General features: G+C 45.4%; 1 protein-coding gene across 1 annotated transcript in view; it reads left to right on the top strand.

The window, feature by feature from the left end:
* Nucleotides 1-615: 615 nt before the first annotated feature.
* The window catches only part of HECA (hdc homolog, cell cycle regulator), a 28,238-nt gene continuing 6,663 nt past the window's right edge, over nt 616-22,190 (top strand). Inside the window, exons 1-3 of the mRNA XM_061378352.1 lie at nt 616-950; nt 17,864-18,904; nt 21,935-22,089. Coding sequence (XP_061234336.1) covers nt 719-950; nt 17,864-18,904; nt 21,935-22,089 — 1,428 coding nt within the window. The 5' untranslated portion in view covers nt 616-718. The remainder of the gene's footprint in view (nt 951-17,863; nt 18,905-21,934; nt 22,090-22,190) is intronic.

The raw sequence follows: 22,190 nt of genomic DNA, 5'->3' as shown, positions 1-22,190 counted from the left end.
TTTTTTGGCACACACCCTGCCACTCTTTTATTCCTGCACCGCCAGGTGACATTTCCCAACTGTTCCCCGCTTGGGACACCCACACCGCCAGGGATGCCAGCCGGAGCCCAGCCCTCACCGCACGGGCCGGCACCGGGACTCCTGCGAGAAGCGCGCAGAGAGACCGCGGCATCCGCGGGTCCCCCTCGCCCGCGCTCCAAACCCGCCGCCCTACCTCCCGCGGCAGCGCTTCCCGGGGCGACCACCCGCCCCGCCCCGCCCCGCCCCGCCCCGCCCGCGGGGAGAGCCCGGTTCCAGCTCCGGTTCCCAGAGTGGGGAGCGCTCTGCTCCCTCCCGGGAGGCTCTGCGCCTCCCGCCCCTTGCTACCGGCGGCGACTCCCCCCGTGTGCCGGCGGGAGCGGGGCTTTCCCCCTCCCGATAAGCCCCTCCCGCTCCCCCCGCCTGGCTCAGCCTCAGCCCCAGCCCTCCCCAGCGCGCTCCGCTTCCCGCCGCCGCCAGCGCCCGCGCCTGCTCCGGGAGGAAGCGGGGCGGCGGCGGCAGGCCGAGCGGGACACGCCTTTCGCCCTCCCCGTCCCGGCCCCCCGGGCCCTGCCGCCCACCGCGGGCGCGGCGCAGCGCAGCGCGGCCGCGACGGCCCCGCCATGAGCCGGAGGTAGCGGCGGCGGCGCTTTCCGCAGCCGCCGCCGCCCGCGTCGCCGCGGCGGCGGCCGGGCCCGCGATGCCGAACCAGAAGGGCGGCAAGGGCAAGAAGAACAAGCGCGCCAACAGCAGCGGCGACGAGCAGGAGAACGGGGCGGCGGCGGGCGGTGGAGCCGCGGCGGCAGCAGGCAGCGGTGGCACGGCTGGCGGCGGAGCTGGAGCGGCGGCGGCGGGCGGCGGCAGCGGGGCGGGCGGCGGAGCGGGCGGCCCGGCGGCCGCAGGCGGCGCGGCGCCCGGAGACGTCAAGACCGGTGAGCGGCGGCCCGGGCCCCGCGGCCTCCCGGGGCCCGCCGTGGCGCAGTCGGCGGCCGGGTACCAGGAGAGCGGGGACGCGAGGGCATATGCAGGGGGAAGCTGTGGCGGGGCCTGAGGGGGGGAGACGGGACAGGCAGGCGCCGCTCGGGGCCCTGCGGCGCTGCGGCTGCTGCCGGGATGTCCTCGAAGTGCGCGGCGGGGCGGGGGGCTGCTCGTTGGGGCGTCCCCGCCCGCTGACCCGCCGGAGGGCGGGTGTCTCCGCGGCGGCGGTGCTGGAAGCGGGAGGCTGCCCGCCCGGCAGAGCCCGGCAGCCGTAGCTGCGGGCAGGCGGGGGGCGGCCCAGGGTGCGCTGCCGGGGGCCGGAGCGCATCCCCCGCAGCGCCTCGGCTAACTCGGTGCTCGGGGGCAAAATCCCGACTGTATTTCAGCATGAGTAAAAATGGAGTCCTATTCTTGAGTCCGGTTTTGCCGTTTTACAGCGGTTGGGTTCGGCACTTTTTTACCAACCATTTTATGCTTTGATCGGCCGGCTGGTTTTGGGTTCGGAGTAATTTTGGTAAGATGTTTCTCGCAGAAACTTGCATTGCTGTCCGTGTTTGAAGGCATTCTTGCAAAATGGCATTTAGGGCTAAAAGTAAAGGTAGGCGAGAATTTTATTGCTAAGCCAGAGCCTCCCCCCGACCCCCCTGCCACATCCCCCAAATCTTCGGTCAGCTGCTAGGTTTACAAACCCAGGTGCAGAGTCCCTACTCTTGACTTTTTCCGTCTCTCAGGTTGGTTTTCAGCATTTTACATCCGGAGCTTTGGAGAAAGTGGGAGGGTGGCTACAACTGGTTTTATACTTTGTGGCGGTTGTTTTGCGTGGCTGCTGTCAGCGAAAGGTAGTCCCAAGAATCTCGCTTTGTGTTTCAAAATGTCTTGATTCCCGTGTATTATTTCATGGAAACTTTTCCTTAGAAATATTAACAATTAATTACGAATCACTTTAGCTTGCAAAGGCTTTGCCAGACTGCTTTTACATGAGTATTACTCCAGAGAATCGTGGAGAATGCTTAGAATTTCCTTTTCTGGTTGATTGTTGAGGGTTTTTTTTATTTTTTAACTATTTGCTCCAAGTGAGTGAGCAAGGGAAAAAAATAACAGCTAGCCAGAGTTAGGGAATTTCTAGAGCATTTTTGTTATGACTTCAGTCTGGTGATGTAATATGTGCGACATCCACTTGCAGGTGGTGTCTCACACAGACACTTGGCTTTTGTTTAGTTTTTGAGGTGGGGAGAAACAGTGTTTCCAAATTTCTTTGCTCAAGCACAAGTGAAAGCAGAGGTGTGTTTATGGTGCGACTGTTCCCCTGGGGACAGCGCGGTGGTTGGTGTTTCTTGCGCAGATGCCACTGGAGGTGGTGCCAGTGAACGCTGGTAGCGGTCCAGCTTGCTCGCTGGACAGGCTATCAGTCTTCAGCTGTCAAGCTGTGTGTCCCAGGTGCCTTATGCATCCTTCCTCTCTGCTGGCCAGCTTCCTCAGGAGTTGAGGCTGCCTTTTGAAGAGCTAACATGGGATGCTCCTTTATTCTGTCTTTCTGCTTCCGTATGACTTCAGTGGTCAGGAACATCCTTGGCTCTTGTCAGATTCCCCCCCCCTTGCCTGCTCCTCTCACAAGAGAGGTACAACTCTGGCTTCAGCATTTGCTGGAAGTGCCTGGTCAGCACACCTCATCTTTGCTGTGACAGGATCATTGCATCTAGTCACATCTTTCATTTAGATAATCATAAAGGCTGGAGGAGTGGATGTGGTTGCTAGCTTTATTTTTTGCATGGATTACTGCCCATCAGATTATCCTGAGCTGGAAGTTTAGTAAATTGTTTTCTCACTGGTAAGTTCAAAGATTTCAACAATTTCGGTTCAGGAGATGAAAAGAGAAACTGCTGCTGTCGTGCTGCAGAGCTGGGGATCTGGCTCTTGTGTGCAAGGAAAAGATTAGATAATGATAATGGATTCCCCCAAGTCTTCAAAACCGATGAATCTGAAATGAAGCTATGTAGTAAAGCCAGGGCCTCGGGGGCAAGTATCCTATTACTAGACTCGAGAGGTTTGTAAGAGTCTGTTCACTTATGGTTGGTTACTTGGTCACCAAGCAGTTTATGGAGGAGGTGCCTGCTGCAGTGAGTTGTGAGGTTAATAGAGTTATGCTGTATGCAGTCAGTCCTATTTGCAGGAGCCTCTCTAGGTTGTGGATTAGGTGTGCTGGGCACAGGGAACTTCTCTACTGCTGCTTTTGGACCGTTAAGCTCCATGCTGTGGCTTGGGCTGCCCAGAATTGCTGGTCCCGTGGGTCCCTCATCTCTGGGCTCACTCTTCTGCATCGTCACTATATGTTATTCTAGAGTAATTTGCATGTGTGTAATGTTACCACTCTCCTGCTCCATCCTGGAAAAGTGGTAGATGATCATAATAACATAGCCTGTTTTCTTTCATGAATGTGACAAGACAGAAGTACGCAGAGATGAAAGCAGCAGATCTAATAATTGCAAAATTAAGACTGTCTGTTCAAACCTTGGCTTTGCATCATGGTTTCAGTAAGACAGGCTAATTATGCAGTCCCATCAGGACCCTGCTTCACTCAGGGAAGGGATGGTGGTTCAGATAATTTTTTGAAGTCTTCACAGTTCATTATGTGGTCTGGGTATTGTTTCTGCGCTTATCCATTTGCCGTAATGAAACAGAATTTTTCATTTCCTTTGGGCTTCTCCGCGCAGCTCTGATTAGGGGTGCCATGTAATATGGAGCTGCTGTTACAGCACAGGTTTACCGTGGAAAGATGTTCCCTTTTACATTTAGACAAATTTAGTTTCAGTCCCCGCACAGTTTTCCCTCCAAGTGTCAGTCATGTTTTGGCATGATGATTGAGAAATGTGAGCTGATTTCTCCCCTGCCCCAAGAGGGCGTCTGCTTATGCTGTGTTTTTGGAGGTGTTTTAATGTTTGAATGTTCTGAGCTCAGACTGCAACTGAACATTCCTAGACTCCCACATGGGAATCGGGAAGGTGGAGAGCATAACCATTGACTAGATGTGGCAGCTTACCTCTGTCTTGCACTGGAGCTATTGTTATGATGCTCACAAGGAGGATTCACGTTCTATAGCTGTGTCTTTGTTTCCTATCTTACCATCAGACCAAACAGGAATTATGTATATGATAGATTAATCTTTCTTGACCAAAGAATGAGGGACAGCTCATGGAGGGGGAGGTATGTGGGCTAGTTTAACAGTATCACAGGGCAGAGGGAAACTAAAATGCAGTGTCACAGACAGCCTCATTTCTTAGAACTGCTGTCTTCAGAACAGCTGAATGATGCTCTTAATAAATTTTCAGTCTTCTAGCTAATTTTCTGGTTTACTTTTTATAACCAAACTGGAAAATCCGACCTGTCATCATCTAAAATTATACCAGCAGCTTCATGGAATTGAGCACTTGCCTCTGACTCCAGTGTTGTGGATTACCAGCGTTCCCAGTGGCAATAGTAGGTTATCTTCATCTGCAGGCATAAGTGAGTGTAAGAAGGCAAGACATTTTGTGATACTTTACTCTGAGCAGCAGAAGAGAAAAATCCAAAAGGCTTACTTCAGATCTGAGGGACTCTGAGTAGCAAATTCCTTTTCTGCTTCTGCCTTGCTGAGGCTGGGCACTTTTAACAGTTGGCTACAACTGTTTTATTTATTTATTGTATAAACTCCTTGCACTGGTTTCCACTTATAGTTGTTTCTGACCCTAATATTCTTTCTTCCATCCATTTTCTTTGCCTTAGTTCCATTTTTGGCCTCATTGTGTCCAGGAGACCCCAGTCTTCTTCCTCTTCTTGATGGTTGCTGTCTTAGCATCTTGCTTCACCCCTTGTCCTTGTATCTCTAGTATATCCAGCTTTGGTGCTGTAAGATGAGTGAAAAGGAGGAGCTGGCTCCCCTTATCTGTGCTTTTCCCCTTAAACATGGGGTTCATTAGAGCCAGCTAAGTTAAACTAAAAAATATGGCACAGCTATCTCTGAATCACTGGCCTACAGTGCACTGCCCCCTGTTTTAAGACTATACTTTTTTCCCTCCAGCAGAAGTGAGCCCTTAAACTGCAGACATGGCAAAGCTGGCGAATTGGTAGGTTGTCAGGTGGAGTGGCCAGAGGTCAGATTTGTACAGGACTCCTGGGCATGAGGGTCTCTGGGGGAAAAAAGGCGGTGGGGGAGCCAGCGGAGGTGGTTGCTGCAGGTCTCACTGGGGCGCAGTTTCCCGGGAGTGGAATTCCTGGCGCGGCAGCTGAGAGGTTGCACGAGCAGTGCCCACTCTCAACTTATCTGTAGTTAGCTGGGTGTAAAATGGCCAGCAGTGCTTTTGCACACTTGTCACCTGGGCTTCACAGATCTGTAAAACTGGGTTACTTTCAAATGAAAATGCTAATGTGGGACAAGTGTGTGAAGAAGAAAATCAGTCAGTGCAACAGTCACTAATGTGTTGAAAACTGTGACTGGCCAACAATTAAGATTTACTAAAAAGAAAAAGATGCTATTGTGGAGGTGGGATTGTTAAAGAAGGTCAAAAAATTTCTCAGTGCAGTATTTAAAAATGTATTTTTAGAGCACAAATTGCTGTAGTATTTAGGCATGGATTAATATTTGCTATCAAATGTTCCCTGCTGCATATAGCAATCAGTTCCAGTTTGGCACTCTAGTGATGTTCAGTACTGGCACCTTCTTATTGCTTAGCTTGAGGGAGTCCTATTGATATCAGTGAGACCACCTGGAAAATTTAGTTTCTGTTCTGTTGCAGTGAGTACAAAATTTAATACCTATTAATTTTCTGAAGAGAAGCCATTTTGCTTCATAATTCCATTGAGTTCTTCTAACTGCAGAAATCGGTTGAATGTGGATTTCACCGTCTCTATCAATGCAAATTGGGTTTGAAAGGACTTCCACGTTAGTTTTAGGATTTTTAAAACTATGCAATTACATGCTTTTGTAGCAAATGTAATTTATGTACTGCAAGTCTTTGCAAATTGAATCATGGCTGTGGTATTACTGGATACAGTAAATTCTGTCCTTTCATGCAAGCAAGTACACACGTTTGTTGGTTTTTTTTTTTGTCAGTTATTTGCTATCAGTATGGTTATGGGTGCCCTGACAGGATTCTTTGTTCATGTGATTAGTCATTTGCTCAAGTGTAGTGCTTGCATGAATAAGGGTTAGGCTTGACGTTTGTTAGGTCTTATATGAAGAAACATAGCTTTTGAACTGATTGCTTTACTTTGCCTGTACTCATCCCATATTTTCCTCCCAATGATCTAACAAGTAGTGACAGAACAATTTCTAGTCCTTGGAAATATTTGTAAGTTTTTGTCAGCCTCGCTTACAGCCTTGCATATTGAGACATGCTTTGATATTAAAGTACCGTGATGAGTGGCAGATGTCCATTTCCCTCTGCTTTTCTTCCTGCAGTGTATGTGAGGGGAAAAAAATAGAGATAAACCTTGCATCCAGGTCAGGCTAAAATACTCCAGCTAATCTCCAAGGTGTCTAAATTACAACAGCATAAGTGGAGCATGAGCTTTCTTTAAACAGTTTTGGTGGAAATTCAGATAATGTTGGAGAGGCCTTTTGAAGCAGTAACCTAGTCACCAGAGTGGGTAATTCCATATGAAAGCTTGTGAGATTTTAAGTGGAGTAGTGGCATTTCCCAGTAGACTTAGTGACATTTATCTTGAGAGCATTTACTTTAACCTCTGTCTGTGTTTCTCCTGCAGTGGTAGAGTCTGTCAGCCTTCCTTCCTAGGCTTGAGAGGGATATTGCTGTTGTTCCTGTCTTGGAGGTAGCTTCAATCAGAACCCGGCTGTTGAGTGTTCCCGGCACTCCCAGTTTCCATTTCTGTGGTACTGATACCCGTTTTGGGAGCAGCGTACAGTTGAGGTCCCTGTGCACTGCACAGACGCCAAAGATGGCACATGGGCAGGGCTGGGAGCCAGCACAGCATCATGAGGGAGGTGTCTTTTGGAACCGACAGCTCCACATGCCAGAGCTGCTGTCTTGCAGAGATGCTAAGTACTGCAGCTAGGGTTACTGCATCTCCGGATTCCTACTGAGTTCCTTACAGCTCCTTCAGCCTTTAAGCATGGAAAATAAAAATACTGTCATACTGAAACTTGGAGAGGATAGATTAATAGTTCAAGCATACCTAGACGTGAAACTAGAATGGATGATGGTATCACTTGATTCAACCTTTTCTCTTTTGCTCTTCCCTACTTGTGCTTTTGTGCTGGGTCTTGTGGCTAGCTGGCTCTCAATCTGGGCAAATCCAGCCTGTGGTGTTTACATCTGTGTTTGGTATTGGGCCATCTACTGCTTGCCATGGTTATCTCTTTATTCCCAGCATGAGTTAGTATTTCTGTCGTGGTTTAAACCCAGACACACAGTTCGTTCACTCACTCCCCCACCTGTCCTCCCTCTTTCTTTTCTTCCCCCCCGACCCCCCCTTCCCCACTCGTGGAGGGGTGGGGAGGAGAATCAAGAGAATGTAACTCCCACAGGTTGAAGTAAGAACAGTCCAGTAACTAAGGTATAAAATAAATCGCTGCTGCTACCACCAATAATAGTAATGATAAGGGAAAACAACAAGGGAAGAGAATACGATACCACCCGCTGAGAGCCTGTGCCCTTCTGGGTAACTCCCAGTTACCTCCCTGGGCATGACGTGCTGTGGTATGGAACACCACTTTGGCTAGTTTGGGTGAGGTGTCCTGTCTCTGTGGACAGTATCCATCCCTTATTCCATACCATTCACGTCACTCTCAGATACCATATTTTCAATCTACCATCACTCTTACCTCAGTGAACTCTTATCTTAATGTATGGACCAGTCCCTATAAAGCTGCTGAGTCCATCTGGTCCATGGTGTCAGGCTCCATCTCTTGTAACAGTCTTTCAGAGCTGGAGAGGCTGTGTGCAGTGTTCACACTTGTGAATAACCTGGGCAATAGTGTCCATTGCTAAGTCCACCCCTTGATCATGAGTCCATCTCGATGTTGCATCTCTGTTCTGTTGGCCTGAAGTGTCATGGGCCCACCAGGTGCAAAATAATTCACCCTCCCCTTCAGCAGTTTCTGCAGCTTGTTGCTGGGGACTCCATACAGCTGCCTTCCATCTCCAATGTTTCCAAAGCACTGGAGGGGCCCAGTGGACTAGATACTCGCCCATGCTGTCCCACACACCCTGCCAGTCATGACTGTCCAGCCTTGGGGAAAACCTCTTGGTCCTCCTATATTGTCGTCTAACCCCAGACAAGACCCAAACCCAACTCTGCTTAACTTTTGAGATAAGACAAGATGGTCATGGGTAAAACACACTCTGTGTGTGTGCCAACATGCTGATCCCCATCACAATCAGCAGGCAGGTCCCAAGGATACCCAAAGGCCATCCAAAACCTTCAGAACTCTCAAGCGATGCTGCTGTACTTGTCACTGGGGCTGGTGTAGCTGCTGTGCTTGCCGGCTCTCCCACCACCAGCTTCTCTTTTCCTGAGTCCAGATCTTCCTCCTCTGCCTTGCTGGGAAATGCTGCGGGGTCTCCTGCGTCCTCCTGGGGCTCGGCGGACGGCTTCCGGGGAATGCTCTCGGCCACCGCGGGGCGGGGCTTGACCGTGGGGCTCGGCTCCTCTGCCGCCTTCTCCCGCTGCTCAGCCGCCGCCTGCTCCTGCTCCTCGACCGCCCTGACCTCCTCCACCGGCAGCCACTCCCTGCCGGCCTCGGGCCCCGCTCCCGTTTGGTCCCCGGGGCCGCTCTCCCAGGCTGCTTCAGCAGCCGCCGGCTCCCAGGCCCGCTCCCCCTCTGCTCCCCGCGGCCTCACGCAGACGGAGGCGAGGGTGAGGGCCAGGATGGTGAGGAGCAGCCGGACGGCCAGGGATCAGTCCACGGCCACGTCTGTCCCGTCCTGCTGCTGGAGCCTGCCCGTATTACAAGCCATTGCCATAAAGTACAGTGAAACAGGAACCTTAGCCCAAGCCCCACACTTGATAAACACTAACACAGCAAATACCGGCTCTAAGTAAGTTACAACATTCTGAAGCTGTGAGATCAAGCGGAACAACTCTGAGATCCAATAAATCAGCATTGTGATGGTCAGATCTGTCGTTATCTCAACCCCTCGTGCCCCACGTTGGGCGCCAAAAAGAACTGTCATGGTTTAAACCCATCCAGACAGCTTGTTTACTCACTCCCCCCCTTCTTCCCTCTTTCTTTCCTTCCCCCCCCTCCCCCCCCCTTCCCGGAGGGATGGGGGGGAGAATCAAAAGAATGTAACTCCCACAGGTTGAGATAAGAACAGTTTAGTAACTAAGGTATAACACAAATCACTGCTGCTGCCACCAATAATAGTAATGATAAGAGAAAATAACAAGGGAAGAGAATACAATACCACCCGTCAAAACGAGTTGGACCCCAAAAAGAGGCCCCATGTCCTTCTGGGTAACTCCCAGTTACCTCCTGGGCATGACGTGCTGTGGTATGGAATACCTCTTTGGTCAGTTTGGGTCAGGTGTCCTGTCTCTGCTTCCTCCCGGCCTCCCCTCCTCCCTGGCAGAGCATGAGACTCACAAAGTCCTTGGTCAGGGTAAACATCACTAAACAGCAACTGAAAACCTCGGTGTTATCAGCTCTATTCCCAGGCCTCAAGTCAAAACACAACGCTGCACCAGCTACTAAGAAGGAGAAAAATGACTGCTACTGCTGAACCCAGGACAATTTCCCACTAAAATCTTGCTAGGGCAGGTGCATTAGAGTCTGCTTTAGTATTAGGCTGTCTGTTTCTCAAGGCACCAGAGTTACTTTTCTGTAATGTTTCAAGGTATTAAAAGCTATTGGAAGGCTACAGTGAGAGAAGTTAATGGTGAAATGCTTTTCTGTAAGGATGATTCATGTGCAGACAAAGCAACAGTCACTGTTCAAAACATGTAGATGCCCGCCAGTCTTGAGACAGTCACTGATCTCTGCATTCACCATGACAAAGGCCACCAGAAAAATCCACCCTATGCTGAAGAGTGTGAAAAGTCTTTCTGACCCAGGCATGATTACTTGTGGCATGAAGGACCAATTGTTGCCTGACCTGGTTAAGACAACTCAGAATTCACATGGGAGTATCAGGAGTGCATTGGCATTAGTTGTACTGGTGCTGATACAGGTAGAGGCTCAGACCTGTTCTCATTGGTTTGGTGAACTGCTGATATTTTCAGTTGGAATGAGGGTATTGCATCACAAACCAGCGCAAGATTTCTCCTATGCAGATAGGGTCTGTACACACTAAGCAAAAGCTGAAACTGGTGATTTGAGTTTTCTCTGTGTTTGGACAACAGGTATTAAATGGAAAGAAGTTGGCAAGGTAACTGTGCAGATTATAGTGACTTCCACAAGAACATGTGAATTCTTATGGTGGGTTTATGTGGCGTAGTGACTGTAGAGACTATAATGAATTCCACAAGAACATGTGAATTCTTATGATGGGTTTAAGTGGTGTAGGCAGTTGGTCCAGCTTGGAGCACAGATGGCTGTGTAAGCGAAACTACTGTGCACATGTGAGTACCTATCCTCTTTAGTTTGTACAGTTCCAGTCTTGACTTTCTGACTTAGTTTGGTGAGATGATGATGGAGCTGCAAATGAGTGGTTGAATAAGAGCCACGGGTAACTGACTTACTTCATCCCTGGCAGTGTTCAAAGGCCAGTGCCTTGAGCAACCTAGTCTAGTGGGAGGTGTCCCTGCTCACGTCAGGGGCGTAGGTACCATAGGTACTAGATGATTTTAAGGTCCTTTCCGACCCTAACCATTCTATGATGCTGTGATTCGATGACTTTCTGTCACATGCTAATTGGTGATTTCATAATCAGGCGCTAGTTCTGACTGTGTAGTAAGTTAGAAGGTGCTAATGTGACAGGTATGAGTTGAGTCTTCATGTTTTCCATGGCATCTTCCCACTGCTATGTAGTTGCTAGGCTTTTTTGGTTTTTTTTCTGAAGGCTGCCTTGGAGGCCAAGCCTGAAGTCAGTATAAGTGAAGTGTGTGGAGATTAGCATCTACTCAGGCCTCCAGGAGACCTGTTCTCTGAATTCCCAAGTGAACTGGGGTTTATCAGCTCCAAATTACCTTATTTTTTCTAGGCAAGGTGATCACTTAATATGACTTCTCACCTAATAGAACTAGTGACATTGCACATGGGGTAAGCATGCCAAGGAGAGCTGGGCTGCTTACAGCTTGTTCTCTTTAAGCCCCATCAGAGCATAAATATTTCCTGCAACCACTTAGTCCTTGAGCTCCATATTGGTATGTAGGTGCTTACACATGGAAACCTATTGGCCAGGCTCCCTTTTCGAGGAGGGGTTGTCTGGAGTCAGTGGCTTTTGGAAGGCAGGGGAATCAGGTGGGTGGGTCTGTGCTGGGTCACACCAGCCTGAGTTTGTGTACTGCACACTGAAGATGGACTGCTGACACTGGCTTCTTTTTCCAAGAACTTAAGAGGGAGTCTTGTGGCACAGAAGAAAGCCTGTGGTTTAGGTGGGTTGCCAGGTACTGCTGTCTTGTTTTTTCCCTCCTTACTGGAGGTGATTGGAAACTTTCATCTCAACTGGTCTGCAAAGACTGCTTAAGTTTTGGAGAGGCATCAGTGATCGTCAGCGATTGTTATCAATATATGCCGTGAGTCAAGCTGTTGTAAAAGACTTCTGTTACTATTTATTGGCTGTTACTTGTTGCTGCACAGCAGATCCAAGCCTACCTTTTATATCTATGTTTTTCCCATTGCATTCTTCCTTCTGCATTCAGGCTCCTGGGAAGGTGGCTGATCATTTCTGTATTGCTCTATTATTTGTACTGTTTAACCAGTTATATGTATGGCAATACCATTTTGTCTTGGTAAGCTTTTGAATATTAGATTATATTCCAGGGCTCACCAAAGCAAACACATTGGATAATTAGTGCAAATTCTTTGTTCAGGCTGTTTTGTTGTTGTGGTGCTGGTTTATTTTATACAGCTGCATTGCTGTATTAGCAGAATAATATTGTATGACTTCAATTAAAATAAAGCTATGCTGATGGCAGGGGAAGTTTGGAAAATTCATGCAGATGGTTGGTAGGGAGTAGCCTTCCACAGAAATGACTCAGCTCTGGTTCAAGCTGGCAGAGTGAACAATTCCTAGCTGTTCAGGGCTGTGAAGAGAGCACTGTTCATGGGAAAGCAGTGGTAAGGGTTAAAAGTGCTTACTTTGCAAAGTATGTGTCCCACAGGTGCTGTTCTGACCTAGGTAGTGTGCTGGCAAGTGCAGTGTCCTTGGCATAGATGATGTGATGCTAGAGTGAAGGTGAAACATGAGTCATGATAAGGGTCTTGCACCCGATTCAGTGCTAAGACCTTACCTCTTTGTGGGTTTTTCTTTAATAATTTCTTCTTCCAGATCCATAACAACCTGCTGTTACCTGATAGTTGTTTTAAGTTGATAGTAGGTAGTAGGGCTGCCTCTTCCAACAGCTGCCACTCTTCTCTGTCTTCTGCCCCCAGCCTCACCAGCTCCCTTGAGCTTTACCAGCAATCACAAGTCTGGGCCCTGAGCTGAAACCTATGCTGACAATCACAGGAAATAATTATCTGTTTTTGTCCACTGACTGAAAAACTCTGGTGCCTAACACAATGGATACTGTGGGAATGTGGTGGGGGAAGAGCGAATTTTGCTTCAGGCATCTGCATTGAGGGCTTGGAACAAATGAGAGCAGTCACAAAACTGGAGTCATGGAGTCACTGCATTTGGCTTTCTGGGTGCATCTTTGCTTTTATGATGGGTATGTAAACTGAAGTAAACAATATTCTCCTCCATTTACTTAATCAGAGCCAAGTTCCTCTGGCAGCTGTTCTGCTGCTTTCATTTGGGTCATATAACAGGAATGGTAGTCTTCATTTACCCTGTTTCTGGTTTTTCTTTTGGTTTTGTTTTTGTTTTTAAAGGTAGAATAGTTACTGTTTTGGGTTTTTTGTTGTTGTTGAAGGTGACTTATCTGTTTCTGTTCCTGGCTTTTATTAATTTATTAATAAACCTGGAAGAAGAAACTGAGTAAAAGCCAAACACCCAGATCAGCTCCTTTGCAGTATTGTCGTGTTTTCGTTTCTGAAAGAAAAGTTAATTTTATGGTAGTTCTGTCAAACATAAAACATAACCTCGTTTAAACAGTGAGCTACCTTTGCTCAAATGTACATTTGTTTGGAATAGTTTATGTTATTTCTGGTTTAGAGGACATTTATGTGCTGCCCTTTGCAGCTATTTTCTGAATTACTGATCAAAATCACTACAGTGGAATATGTTAAAACATTTATTTTTTATGTGGAAATCTAACTTGTTAAAAGAAGCAGTGTGCAATTGCAGTTGCAACTTGGCAGCCTCTCTATTCCAGCCGTGCACTTGTGTCAAAATGTCGAAGCCGTTCTGCTACACAAAATTGCACACTGTCTCATTTTGTTCTCTTAGGCAGTGAAAATCATCTTGAAATTGAGAGGTAAAATAGAGGTACTTTTATGGTCATTTAGGTATTATTTCACAAAGGTCTGCTGGGAGAATGGATGCTGCTCTCTCGTACCTCATAATCTTTCATTTTTCTGAAGTTCAGTTTCACAGCTCTGGTGAGCTATTAGCTTCTTGGAAGCCAATTATTTTTAGGTGACAAACCAGCTTGGTGCTGCAGGTGTGGATGGGCAGTTTGGTCATGTGAATTTCTGTTTACTCCCCTTTGTTGTCTCTCTTCTTAGTAACCCTACTGTTATCATAAGACATTTAATATTATGATTCTAGTTCTGACTTTGTGAATAAGAATTTCAAAACGCATTTCTAATAAATGGGAAATAAAAGGGCTTTGTAACAAAAATTGTTGAAGTTTTGTCATTCTCTAATAAATACTTTGTCTCACAAAATGATTAAATAACCCAGAGTGCTTTCAAGGGTGTGAATTGATGGGATGAGCTCTTTACATCTGCTAATGGGGCTCCCATACTAAATGATCTGAATGTAGTCTCTTTTGCTCTGAAGGTGTATCTGTTGCTGTTAACTATGAAAGATGCACCCCAAAATTGCTTTGTTTTCTTTTTCTCATTTATTATTTATGTAGGAACATGTGGTATGATTATGTTTGACAGGAGATACGAATGGAGAGAAGTCTGCAAGGGATGTTCAATCCTGCACAGTCTGTTTTGTACAGATAAACCTGCTGGAATTTGAAATATTAGGCAGAACTAAATGTTGGCTTCAAGTTTCTGTATGCTTTTCAGGTAGTGGAACGGTTTATCAAGGCCTTCTCCAAATCAGCAGACTTCGCAGTAACAAAAATGTATTAGTGAAAGGAGTGGCTTTGTCTAGCATGGCATTAACCTTGATGTGGCAGAGATACCTGTTGGGTTTCTGAAGTATTAGTGACAGTAGTGAAATGTCAGGTGAGTGCCCAGAAGAGGTGAGTAGGGACCAGCTTCTCCTCTTAGTAATATTTTCCAGAGTGATCTCTATGCCAGCATTTAACAATTCAGTCTTTTGCATGGGGAATGGCACTTCATTCCGTTGCTTTCTTGTAGCTGCTATAGACTTGCTTTTGCTATGATGATTGTTTGACCAGCCAAATCACACTGAGTAAATAGAAGATCAGATGAAGCAATGTCGTCTAGTAGTCACCTAGTTAACTTAAATGTTGAAAATGACATCACTGTCCAAAATTTGAAGCTTTTTCCTGCCCATACTTATGCTGTGTGGGAAGTTCCTCAGGTAATGTGGAATCTGTAAGTTCTCAAGGAGAAGCTGGAGAATATCCTATTCCCCAGTTCTTCTACTAACCACCAGGAAAAAGGGGAAAAAACTGTTGAAAGTCACCTTTACAGCAGCCTCTAGACACCCAGTATATAATGAAGAGGCTGTGAGCTTCTAAGGAGGCTGGAGATCATATGTTTTTGCATCCGAACCCAAAAACATGTTCAAAGGCTAATCAAGGAAACTCTTCTTTTTTAGTTAGCTAACTACAGCAGTTTGGATGACAAGTGTAAAGCTTTTATTCTAAAGCGGAGATCTCTAGACTTATTTGTATAGTAACTTTCTCTGCTGTCAGCTATAATTATACCTGCAACTGCTAGAACATTTACACTCTGAAACATGGGGGGCCCATAAATGGATTTTTGGCATGTTCTTTCTTCCTGCCTCCTGGCAGTAGTGGAAAGGAATATGCACGGAAATAGATGAATACAGGAAATGTGTAAGAAAGTGAGAACTGTTCATATTGGTACCTCCGGTATTTTGCTGCACATCTGACTTCTGATGATTTACCCGTAATGGTTTCAGTTTAACTGGTTTCTCTGACATATATTGCATAAGGTCGCTATAATTGCAAACTATACTTTCAGACCCTAAATATGATGAAAGAATGAGTTATAGGATCGTAGAATACCAGCTTGGAAGGATCCTCAGGGATCATCTAGTCCAACCTTTCTAAGTAAGCATGACCTAGACAAGATGTCCTAGCCCCCTGTTGAGCCAGATCTTAAAAGTCGCCAGTATTGGGAAATCCACCACTTCCTTGGAAAGGTTATTCCAATGGCTGACTGTTCTCATTGTGAGAAAGTTTCCTCTTGTGTACAACCAGAATCTCCCCAGGAGTAACTTGTGCCCATTACCACTCATATTTTCCATGTAATTCCTTGTAAAAAGGGAGTCTCCATCTTCTTTGTAGCCACCCTTTAAATACTGGAACATGATGATAAGGTCTCCCCTGAGCCTTCTTTTCTCTAGGCTGAGAGATTAGTCATTGGTAGCCAATAAAATTCATGCTTCTCAAAGGTATCTTAAAATCTGCATGTTCTTAGTGGATTTTTCAGAGACCTGAGACAGATTATCGGTGTCACATGTGTAGAAGGAACTTCCAGGGAGTCCCTAGGGAAAGCCTTTGTTCTCTCCAATTTGGTAACTTGTTTTTAATGACTGAACAAGTTCATATTTTGAAATGAAATAGACTTTTTTTTTTTTGCATTAAAAGAATGTTTTTGGGGAATGTGCTTTGCCTGCAGTTTATAGGCCAGACCCTGAAAGAAAGGTGTTGCAGAAGACTCTCCTTGCAATTGTGCTGCTTCTGGCATTAGAAATGGAGGCAGAGAAATGAGATGAAGATGTGGTATCTTCCAGGAAATGGCTTGGGAACATTTTCTCATGGTCTTTGTGCCTGTCTCTTCTGGGTAAATAAGTCTTAAGAGCTACCATAATCTTGAATTTATAAAAAAGTAACCTTGAAGATTTTGTTTGTTCATAGCCTTTTAACAAAAACTTGATGGGAAGGGACAAAGCCACTAGCATGGCAAAGATACGTTGTTGTAAAGCATGGCATGTTCTTTTTTCCTGCCTCCTGGCAGTAGTTTGTGTATTGCTGCTGTAGGATGGGTAAGGCTAGATAGTATGTCTGTTAATGAGAGTCTGAGTAAAAGTAAATATAGCAGCATAACACCTGCAAATTATGTTTGATTATTTGTGCTGGCATGGACAAGAAGGGGATTAAAAGCGATGGAACCAAATGGTGGGCTTTTTCCCTGGTTATCAGAGAAATTTAAAGTCCTAAGGAAAAACAACTAAAATCCTGGATCTCAGCAGCCTCTCTCCACAAGTCTTGGTGTTAACTCTTTTGAAAGTCTTGGAGCTCTGGCTCAGGCTGGAAAATACAGGGAGCCATTTCGTCTGTTTTGCATGGGATGAGGTGGCACTTGAGCACAAAAGACCCTGAGGAAACCTGCTTGTGTTTGAATGCTGCAATATAGAGGTGAAAAGGCATCTTGCCAGCCCTGTTGCAGTAGTAGTTTTTGGTGAAGTGGAGGAAGTAAGAAGTCAGAAATACAGAGGAGAAATATTTGTAATATTTGGGTAAACATTTAAAAACTTCATAACTAGAAACTCTAAAGATCAATAGGAACTCCAACTGAACATTTCCTATCCTTTCTCTGCCTGCAAGCTACCAGTGAACAGCCACAAATGGAGTCATACGTAGTCTGTGGTGCTTTGGTGAGAAAGAGGGAAACGTCACTGGTCCATAAATGCAGAACATTTTTTGTAGAACACTTTTGTTTAGAAGCTGATATTGTTGCAGGGAGATACTTGAGATAAACTGTTCTTTGCTGAAGGATATAGCAAAGGCTGCTACTTTGCTGCTAGTAACACGTGGCATTTGTTTTTTTCAACTTGTCTGTGTTGTAGGACTATTTGGTTTGTGAAATTTAGCTATCCAGGAGGTCAGTGATGGTAGTATAGTCTATAGTTGCCTAAGCAATGTAACAAAGGCCCTCCTTTCTGTACTAGAAACATAAGCTGTTTGTCTTGCTTTTCAAAATCCTCTGCTTCCTCCTTCTCTCCGTAGCTATTGTCTCTTGCTCAGTCCCAAAGAAAAGATCAGTTCCTGCCTCTCCGTGTGATTGCAAAGCTAGGCTGTATTGCCTCCTTGTTTTTCAAACAAACATCTGTGTGTTCTCCCCATGCTGCCTCTCAGGCTTCAAAGCAACCTTCCAGAAACATACGCAAAGCTTTCTCCTCACTTCTTAAGGCCTTGCAACAGTATCCACAAACCTTTGAGGAAGACTAATGCTTCTGAGGTGCTTTGAGTATTAAACAAGATGTAATGTCATTTTGTTTCTTTATTCCCTCATTTCCATATCTCTTCACGTACTTAACTTTTTCTGGCAAAGACTGCTTTTTGCCCTAACCCACAGCTAGTGCCTGTGGGCTCTTTGATAATACAGGTCACGAGTAAGAGCTCACATGCATGTTTAGCACAGTGTTTGAGAAAGTACTGCAATAAGTGGGCTATTATGTTATTAATGCTTCTGTTTTATCTTCCACAGAAGCTCCCTGTGCTACTCCACTGATCTGTAGCTTTGGAAGGCCGGTGGACCTGGAGAAGGATGACTACCAGAAGGTTATATGCAACAACGAGCATTGTCCATACAGCACCTGGATGCACCTTCAGTGCTTCTATGAGTGGGAAAGCAGTATCCTTGTCCAGTTCAATTGCATTGGCAGAGCCAGGAGCTGGAATGAAAAGCAGTGTCGCCAAAACATGTGGACAAAGAAGGGCTATGACCTAGCTTTTCGCTTTTGCTCCTGTCGGTGTGGGCAGGGTCATTTAAAGAAGGACACTGACTGGTACCAAGTGAAGCGAATGCAGGATGATAAGAAGAAAAAGTCCGTGTTGGAGAAGAATATGGGAAGGTCAATGGCGGAGTCAGCAGAGGAGGCCAAAAAGGGCAGGCCAGCCAACAAGCCGCAGAAAGGCTTGAGTAATGACATCCAGCGAAGGCACTCGATGGACCGGCAGAACTCCCAGGAGAAGGGTGTCATGAGCGGCAGCTACGCCATCCGTTCACCTTGTGTCTCTCCTGGCCAGTCCCCACCCACTGGCTACTCTATTCTTGCCCCCACACATTTCAGCGTCCCTCGTTCCTCCCGATACCTAGGAGAGTTTCTGAAGAATGCCATTCACCTGGAGCCCCATAAGAAGAACATGGCCGGTGGGGGCATGTTCAGGAACACGCATTTTGATTATGGGGCAGCTGGCTTGCAAGCACATAGGTCAGGACACTTCGATGCCCCTGTGCAGTTTCTGAGAAGGCTCGATCTGTCTGAGCTGCTTACTCACATCCCCAGGCATAAATTGAATACCTTTCATGTGCGGATGGAAGATGATGCCCAGGTGGGCCAAGGGGAGGACCTTCGGAAGTTCATCCTTGCTGCTCTTAGTGCCAGCCACAGGAACGTTGTAAACTGTGCTCTATGCCACAGGGCGCTGCCAGTGTTTGAACAGTTTCCGCTGGTGGACGGGACCCTGTTCCTTAGCCCATCGAGACATGATGAGATTGAATATGATGTTCCCTGTCACCTTCAAGGTACAGGTTGTCTGTCAGTCATGCTAGGTTTCACTAAATGATGGAACTGCCTTCTGTGCCCTGTACTCCCCATTGTAGGTTTTCATCCCAGTTCTGCATTTTTAAACAGTTCTGTAGAGCCTGAAGTCACATCCAAATTAATCACGTGGATCAGATTGAAACACTTGGGAGGAATTACCAAAAGCAAATGCTGTATAGAAAGATCCATGCCCTGTGTTTCAGTTTACAACTAAAATGTTTCTCATCTGGATTCTAGGTAGATCGTGGGAAGGTTTCCCAGCCAATCTGTTCTGCAGCATGTGTGTTCTGTTTTATCTGTTGTGAGCTTTACTCCAAGATATGCATCAACCTTTTAAACAACCTTTTCTATTTAAGCATGCTGTGCTGCAGTGTGGGTGAAGGTTATATTTGTGCCACTGGTGAGGTGAGATGCCTCTCATCTGCTTTCAGACTGGAGAATGTCAGTTCTGTTTTATAGCAAACTGTTTTGGTTTTTTTAATATGGAAAGGACTGTAGTCTGGCCTGTGTTAACACTGGCCTGGAGAGGCTAGACATAGTAAAAGTAAGCTTTTAATATGGTGGGTTGAAGGAGCAAAGGCGTAGTGAGGAGTTTAGACTTACTTTCTGCCTGTTTGGATTGCATTCTGATCATGCCCCAGCTCCGAGCTGAGTTGAGACCAAGGAATGTACTACTTTTCTCCTCCTAGAGGAACAAAAGGATGTGGGCTAGGATGCATATCATCTCTTCCTGAAAGCTGTGCCCCAAACTAAATGATCAGGGTGGTATGTGGCAAAACATGCCTGTCCCTCATCCTGCGGGTAGCCAGCATGGGTCAAGTCAGTTAAAGGATTCATAGTTGGGTGTTCAAAAACATAAAATTGTATGTCAAAAAGGGTGTTGGGAAGGCACTAACAAGAGGTATTTTAACATTTCAGTTTCTCTCGTTTCAATGAATTTATTATATCGTATGCATGGTCATACTACATGTTATGCAACATTCCTTTGCTCAACAAACTGTTGTTTTATTTCTTTCCTTAAATCATTACGCACTGTGTCACTGAACTGTATTCATGCTAACGTTATTGTTTCTGCATTGCCTAATGTACTTCAAGAAGAAGAAGTGATAGGCAAATATACAAGCTCAAAAAAGCTCCAGGATAAACAGAATGTATGTGTGTGAGATAACAATGCTTTTTTGCTTTCATGGGGAGGCATGCACAATGGGCTTGTGATTTCATCAGTACTAAGAGCTGGTCTAGCAATAGAGAAACTCATCACTCTTCAACATTTCCCACTAAGAATGAAACTCTGCAAAAATATGTCTTTTAATTAATTGCTCCTTACCCATTGTCTGATACATCTGAGAAACTCGATCAGACAAGATGCTGTGAATAATTAATTGTTAAAATTTTTACCTCCTTATCCTGGGTAAAATGGTTTATTATCACGAGTACTCTTTGAAATGAAATTAAGCTTTTAAGGTGCGGTTCCAGGGTGTATGCAAAATCACTTCTTTTATTTCAGGCATGTTTAAGATATCATGTGCCTCATTTCCTACATACAAAAGAATTTAAACAGTGGGGGAATACAGTATTTTAACTTGCAGGAACAGTGCAGAACTTCAGATGGGGAATATTATTTTATCTTCCTGCACAACACAAGTCTTCTGTGCTTGAAATTATTTGAATGTTTCCAATCTCACTTCAGTCTCACGTTTTCTAGAGCTGAACACACCAGTGAGGAATAGCTCAACTTTTGCCAGCTCATACTAGCAAGTTTATTTTGTATATATATTTTAGGAAGAATCTGGTTTTTACTTCTGATTTTTCTAAAATAACTGGCTGAAAAACCAAAACATTTTAAACTCAAACTATTAATTTTGAAAGTGTATGGTATGGACTTATCATAAATTGTCAATATTTCATTCCCTTTTATCTAGAAGAGGTACAAGATGTGTGTGTTCATTAAATTACAGATTGTGATCAGTACTTTGCTGAAGAGCACAAATCGCAATCCGAAGTAAACACATATTACATGCAAGTAATAAGTCTTGTTTTGTAGCTCTGTAACTGCACTTCTTAGCTTTTCTTACGTAGCAGTACAAAATATGGTATATTACAGATTACTACTCTGTGACAACCCACTTCTAATAGCCAACTAGTAAATAAGAAATGAATTCAGTCACTACAAATGATGCATAATGTAGGTGACAGATCTCTGTAATTTATGCAGGACTTCTTGTTTTGTGTGAAATTTGTATCTTGGATTTTGCATCGGTGAGTTTAGTCAGATTTATGTAGAGAAAATGCTTCATTTTCAAGTCTGAGCCACTTGATTTTTATGGAAGTCAGTATAACTCAGGTTTTGAAAGTGACTGCGCATACAAGCCTAAGGTCGTGATAGGGCTCAATAGATTCGTAGTTCTGAATGGCATGTTGAAGTTTGTGTATGTGAAATACATATAATGTTTTAAAATATACTTAATGGTCAGAAAAAAAGTACATGAAAGAAAATTGCTCTTCTTGCTGTTGCTTTTTTCCAGGAGGAATATCAGGTCCTTAATTCCATCTTTGCTGGAAGATGTTGTCAAGTTGTTAAATGAATCTGTACCCAGCTTGCTAATAAGCTTCAACACTTCTCCACTCTTTCTGTCAGGTGGAGATGAAGCTAGGCACAATCCTGGTTTTGGAAACACTGCAGCTGATTATGTAGCTTAACCTGGCATCTGTACATGGAGTTTCAGCAACTTCTTTTATAAAATATATTGCTAAGCTGTATCAGCAAATGGGGGAAGGGAGGGTGGTCAGGGTGATGACTAATTCCTGAGTTTTACATACACAGAAGATAGCTTCAGTCAAGCCCTATGCATTTCCCATAGAGAAACATTTTTTACTTTATCATTTATCCTTAAAAATAAAAATTAATAAGGTATGATCTGTATCACTATTGGGCAGATAACACATTGCAGGAAATGTCTGTTTTGATCTTCTGTTCTGGTCTCCTTAAGAAGTGTCTTTCCTGTCCGCAGGAAGGCTTATGCACCTTTATGCTGTTTGCGTAGACTGCTTAGAAGGGGTTCACAAAATTATCTGCATTAAGTGCAAGTCTCGATGGGATGGAAGCTGGCATCAGCTGGGAACTATGTATACCTACGATATTCTGGCAGCATCTCCCTGTTGTCAGGTTAGTACTGTATGTAAATGAGACTCATAAGGGGAAATTCCAACTGATGGTAAGTAAAGCCAAGATTTATATATCTCTTTTCCTTTCTCTTCTTCCATCCT

This window comes from Neopsephotus bourkii, unplaced genomic scaffold, assembly GCF_033783945.1.
Source record: "Neopsephotus bourkii isolate Nb327-2 ecotype Australia unplaced genomic scaffold, CSIRO-AGI_Nbou_v1 NB_1765, whole genome shotgun sequence".
In the NCBI taxonomy this organism is placed as follows: domain Eukaryota; kingdom Metazoa; phylum Chordata; class Aves; order Psittaciformes; family Psittacidae; genus Neopsephotus; species Neopsephotus bourkii.
The sequence above is the reverse complement of the archived record's forward strand: the minus strand, read 5'-3'. Positions and strand labels throughout refer to the sequence as shown.